We start from the raw sequence: 6,000 nt of genomic DNA, 5'->3' as shown, positions 1-6,000 counted from the left end.
CTCTCAGTCTCTAAGTGAAGGCTGTCGGCCTCTGCATTGTCCTCGGTGAGAGCAATGCCTAACATTTGGTATTCTCAGCACACTTCTGGCACTGCTGATCTTGGAATACTGAATTACCCAACTTTCCCCAAAACTGAACGTTCCATGTATTGAGCTGAAACTACCATTCCCAATAACAGGATCCCCCACCACCACGAGAATACTCATCCTGAAAGTCTCTCCTAACTCACATTTCTGGTGACTTTTCCAAAATCTACCCCTTTTCCTAGGCCTCTCCAGTCCTTTTCCTTCACCCCTCTTCCTTACCCTTCAACCCTTTTGCCTGAAGAAGGGAGAACTGGCTCCAAAAGCTTATCTAATTATAACCTTTTGTGTGTGTTCTGCCACTGCTTGGTGAGTAGATTTTTTATCTATCCAATTACATCATACTCTAGTTATAGATGATGTCACAACAGGAAAAGCAGAAACACTAAAATGTCTTGTGCCATCACTTAGCAGATAAATTTGACTACAGTTTGTTTTCTTTTCAAACCCAATAAATAAATAAATAAATAAATAAATAAATAAATATTCAGTACAAAATCATTTCCGACTGAAGCATTATTTTATTTACGTTACATTAATACAATATGGTGCAAATAAAAGCTTTCTTTAATCTACTTGTTTGTAACAGTAATTACAAAAGTGCTTCACAATTCTCAACTTTTTAAGAGTATAAAAAAACAAAATAGCTCAAAATATTCTCATAATTACATAAATATTTTCAGTTTTCTGGTAATGAAGTAACAATGCACATTAATTTCATTTCTGATGCCACGTAATATTTAATGTTAAACGATGACATAAAAATAAAGAGAAGTAATCAACGTAGGTGATATTATTACTGCCTGAAAAGCAGGAGCTTTCGAAAGGGTTTCTTTCTCCCTTACTCGAGGGTCACGGTGACTTTGGGTTTGCATACCCTACACAAAAAGCTATATAATATGTCTTTGCCATTTGTTATCTTATATGGCACTATGTAACTTTTCATTTATATTAAAGCATGTTCTAAGCTGCCCAAGCAAATCAACAATTTCATGAAAAGCAATACATGTTTTGCACCATACTAAAAATTTTTAATAATCTGAATTTCATTGGTGCACACACATTCTCCACCAGAGCAGAAATTATAATAAGTACATTAAGCATTTGCTCATATATTTAATACTGTACAGTTCCAGTATTATGTACCAGACAATAATATAGTTTCTTACTAAAACTGTGTTCTTCCTTTGTTGTCTTAATCAGCATTCCTGGAAACAGACAGAAACCTCATTAATGCCAGTCAAAACCATCTCAAAAAAGGAAACAAGAATGAAACATGAAGCAACATTGAGATACTGTATCAGACTAATGAAGGATGCCACCAACATTCCCAGTTTAAATCAATAAATACACTCCTGGAAATGGAAAAAAGAACACATTGACACCGGTGTGTCAGACCCACCATACTTGCTCCGGACACTGCGAGAGGGCTGTAAAAGCAATGATCACACGCACAGCACAGCGGACACACCAGGAACCGCGGTGTTGGCCGTCGAATGGCGCTAGCTGCGCAGCATTTGTGCACCGCTGCCGTCAGTGTCAGCCAGTTTGCCGTGGCATGCGGAGCTCCATCGCAGTCTTTAACACTGGTAGCATGCCGCGACAGCGTGGACGTGAACCGTAGGTGCAGTTGACGGACTTTGAGCGAGGGCGTATAGTGGGCATGCGGGAGGCCGGGTGGACGTAGCGCCGAATTGCTCAACACGTGGGGCGTGAGGTCTCCACAGTACATCGATGTTGTCGCCAGTGGTCGGCGGAAGGTGCACGTGCCCGTCGACCTGGGACCGGACCGCAGCGACGCTCGGATGCACGCCAAGACCGTAGGATCCTACGCAGTGCCGTAGGGGACAGCTCCGCCACTTCCCAGCAAATTAGGGACACTGTTGCTCCTGGGGTATCGGCGAGGACCATTCGCAACAGTCTCCATGAAGCTGGGCTACGGTCCCGCACACCGTTAGGCCGTCTTCCGGTCACGCCCCAACATCGTGCAGCCCGCCTCCACTGGTGTCGCGACAGGCGTGAATGGAGGGACGAATGGAGACGTGTCGTCTTCAGCGATGAGAGTCGCTTCTGCCTTGGTGCCAATGATGGTCGTATGCGTGTTTGGCGCCGTGCAGGTGAGCGCCACAATCAGGACTGCATACGACCGAGGCACACAGGGCCAACACCCGGCATCATGGTGTGGGGAGCGATCTCCTACACTGGCCGTACACCTCTGGTGATCGTCGAGGGGACACTGAATAGTGCACGGTACATCCAAACCGTCATCGAACCCATCGTTCTACCATTCCTAGACCGGCAAGGGGACTTGCTGTTCCAACAGGACAATGCACGTACGCGTGTATCCCGTGCCACCCAACGTGCTCTAGAAGGTGTAAGTCAACTACCCTGGCCAGCAAGATCTCCGGATCTGTCCCCCATTGAGCATGTTTGGGACTGGATGAAGCGTCGTCTCACGCGGTCTGCACGTCCAGCACGAACGCTGGTTCAACTGAGGCGCCAGGTGGAAATGGCATGGCAAGCCGTTCCACAGGACTACATCCAGCATCTCTACGATCGTCTCCATGGGAGAATAGCAGCCTGCATCGCTGCGAAAGGTTGATATACACTGTACTAGTGCCGACATTGTGCATGCTCTGTTGCCTGTGTCTATGTGCCTGTGGTTCTGTCAGTGTGATCATGTGATGTATCTGACCCCAGGAATGTGTCAATAAAATTTCCCCTTCCTGGGACAATGAATTCACGGTGTTCTTATTTCAATTTCCAGGAGTGTATAATTGAAAGTACTACAAAACAGTTAAGAGCAGTAAGGCGTCAAACGGGTCAACTTGGAGCAGGAGAGTCACCTCAGGACATTTTCATTTCTACTGTCTATACTTTTAAAAATAAATTCAAAAAACTTTGTCAGCATGACCAGGAAGGATTGAGGACTCACACTCATAGCAGTGGGAGTTCAAAAATGTAGCAAAATACCTTTTTTTTGTTTTTTTTTTACATGTGAAATTTCATCATTTTTTCACTTACTACTGTCTGCATTTGTTGCTACAGGTACACTTTTCTTCCTAAGTAAGAGAGATTCTTTGATGAATTTTGCACAGCATACGAACAGTACTTACAGGTGAATTAAACTCTAGAATTTTCCAAATCTATTAAAAAAACTGTGGTAAAAATTGAGGTAATTAACTATAAAATTTCAGTTTTTTCTAAACTTGAAATTTAAAATATAACAGTTCATTCAGTTAAATAAATTCTGGAGTTTCATACACCTATAATTATGGTTTGTATGCTGTACAAAATTCATCGAAGAATCTCTCTTACTTAGGAAGAAAAGTGTACCTGTAGCAGTAGTAGTAAGTGAAAACATGATGAAATTTCACATGTAAAAAAAATGTATTTTGTTACGTTTTTGAGCTGTCACTGCTGTGAGTATGAATCCTGAATCCTTCCTCGTCACGCTGTCAAAGTTTTATGAATTTATTTGTAAAAGTATAGACAATGGTGCCTCTCCTGCTCCATGTCAGCCCGTTTGACGTCCTATCCCCCTTAACACCATTAACTGCTCTCACATAGTAAAACTAGTATCACAAGGAATAGACTTTGTACATTATGTGATTTGTTGGTAAAAGCATCTAGAGGCAGCTGCATACAATTTGCATTTGTACTCAAAAATGAATCAATTTAGCAACAGTAGTTTTCTCAGTGTCTGCTCATTTCACCTAAAACTACATTTTGGTCATCAAACTTTATGACAGTATTACCTTTTTGGCAGATCACTCACTTGCCAATCCTATGGTAACACCAAAAGAAAGTCTCACATGACAAACTCTGTGACATATACTGATTTTTTTAGAAATTACTGAAATGGAAAGCTAATGTAGTTTCCACGGTTAGAAATAGCAAGTGGTTGCCACACAGTTGTTTATGCCAATTACAATCTGATGTTTTGAGAGTGTACTATGTACATATTTAAAGACTTTTTGAGATGCATAAACATTACATAAGTAAGATAGCTACTCACCATCCTGCAAAAAAAAGAGCATAGTTTGTCCTGATTGCACATCTTCTCCTGGGGCGGGAACCTACAAAAGAGAAAAGTTCTACGTAAAAGAAGTGCGCTAGTTTTCAAGTGTAAGTTCTTCAAAACATTTGATACGAGTTATTTTATAAAGCTCAACAGCAGCAACTGATAGTAAGGAATTACTGGCTAAGCTACAGTAAAAAACATTTAATGATGCATATCAACAACATGTACACCAAGTTTGTTAAACAGAACTAGAATAGTGATTCCCCACATCAGTAGTGCTATATGAATCTGCTGGGTGAAATTTAAAATGGAACATGACTTTGAACGAAGCCAAACTGAAGACCTCAATGCAAAAAAGAGGCTAACTCACATTTTACAAATCCGAAGTTCAAGAGCGAGAGTGGTCTCATTACTGCGACTGGACTGTGTATATTCAGTGCAAAATAGGACTATCTATAGTATTTATCACATTCTTCAACCAAAGTGATAATGGGATATGATTTTGAAGCTTGTAGGGTCTGATGCGTATCGTGGGAAGAAGTGCCTGTTACGGAATAAACCAACAGTAGCTGCACAGTTTCATTGGATCATCCCCTAAAAATACTGGTGTAGGTTCTATCGCCAAAATAAATAGCCAAAAGTTCCTTTGTAAATTCACAAAAAGTCTTTAATTTCAAAATAAGTACCTCATTTGTTTAGCTTAAGTAAATTTACAAACATTGAACTCTATTGTAAAAAAAATGTAGAAACTAAGAGTTGTCTGTCAAAACTATTTTAGATGTGATTCCATAGGTTTACTCAACTTATTGCAGGTAACATTAACTAGCTTACTACCCATGAACCATGGACCTTGCCGTTGGTGGGGAGGCTTGCGTGCCTCAGCGATACAGATGGCCGTACCGTAGGTGCAACCACAACGGAGGGGTATCTGTTGAGAGGCCAGACAAACGTGTGGTTCCTGAAGAGGGGCAGCAGCCTTTTCAGTAGTTGCAGGGGCAACAGTCTGGATGATTGACTGATCTGGCCTTGCAACATTAACCAAAACGGCGTTGCTGTGCTGGTACTGCGAACGGCTGAAAGCAAGGGGAAACTACAGCCGTAATTTTTCCCGAGGACATGCAGCTTTACTGTATGATTAAATGATGATGGCATCCTCTTGGGTAAAATATTCCGGAGGTAAAATAGTCCCCCATTCGGATCTCCGGGCGGGGACTACTCAGGAGGATGTCGTTATCAGGAGAAAGAAAACTGGCGTTCTACGGATCGGAGCGTGGAATGTCAGATCCCTTAATCGGGCAGGTAGGTTAGAAAATTTAAAAAGGGAAATGGATAGGTTGAAGTTAGATATAGTGGGAATTAGTGAAGTTCGGTGGCAGGAGGAACAAGACTTCTGGTCAGGTGACTACAGGGTTATAAACACAAAATCAAATAGGGGTAATGCAGGAGTAGGTTTAATAATGAATAGGAAAATAGGAATGCGGGTAAGCTACTACAAACAGCATAGTGAACGCATTATTGTGGCCAAGATAGATACGAAGCCCACACCTACTACAGTAGTACAAGTTTATATGCCAACTAGCTCTGCAGATGATGAAGAAATTGAAGAAATGTACGATGAAATAAAAGAAATTATTCAGATAGTGAAGGGAGACGAAAATTTAACAGTAATGGGTGACTGGAATTCGAGTGTAGGAAAAGGGAGAGAAGGAAACATAGTAGGTGAATATGGATTGGGGCTAAGAAATGAAAGAGGAAGTCGCCTAGTAGAATTTTGCACAGAGCACAACTTAATCATAGCTAACACTTGGTTTAAGAATCATGAAAGAAGGTTGTATACGTGGAAGAACCCTGGAGATACTAAAAGGTATCAGATAGATTATATAATGGTAAAA

At 41.4% G+C, this 6,000-nt stretch overlaps 1 protein-coding gene across 7 annotated transcripts in view; it reads right to left on the bottom strand.

The window, feature by feature from the left end:
* Positions 1-585: 585 nt before the first annotated feature.
* Positions 586-6,000, bottom strand: part of LOC126291847 (uncharacterized) — a 109,308-nt gene continuing 103,893 nt past the window's right edge. For all 7 annotated transcript variants that reach the window (XM_049985572.1, XM_049985569.1, XM_049985567.1 and 4 more), the window contains 2 exons: positions 4,103-4,163; positions 586-1,292 (listed from right to left, as the gene is read on the bottom strand). In XM_049985572.1, coding sequence (XP_049841529.1) covers positions 1,280-1,292; positions 4,103-4,163 — 74 coding nt within the window. In that variant the 3' untranslated portion in view covers positions 586-1,279. The remainder of the gene's footprint in view (positions 1,293-4,102; positions 4,164-6,000) is intronic.

This window comes from Schistocerca gregaria, chromosome 9 (genome assembly GCF_023897955.1).
Source record: "Schistocerca gregaria isolate iqSchGreg1 chromosome 9, iqSchGreg1.2, whole genome shotgun sequence".
Taxonomy (NCBI): domain Eukaryota; kingdom Metazoa; phylum Arthropoda; class Insecta; order Orthoptera; family Acrididae; genus Schistocerca; species Schistocerca gregaria.
Note: the sequence above shows the minus strand (reverse complement) of the source record. Positions and strands in the feature narration are given on the sequence as shown.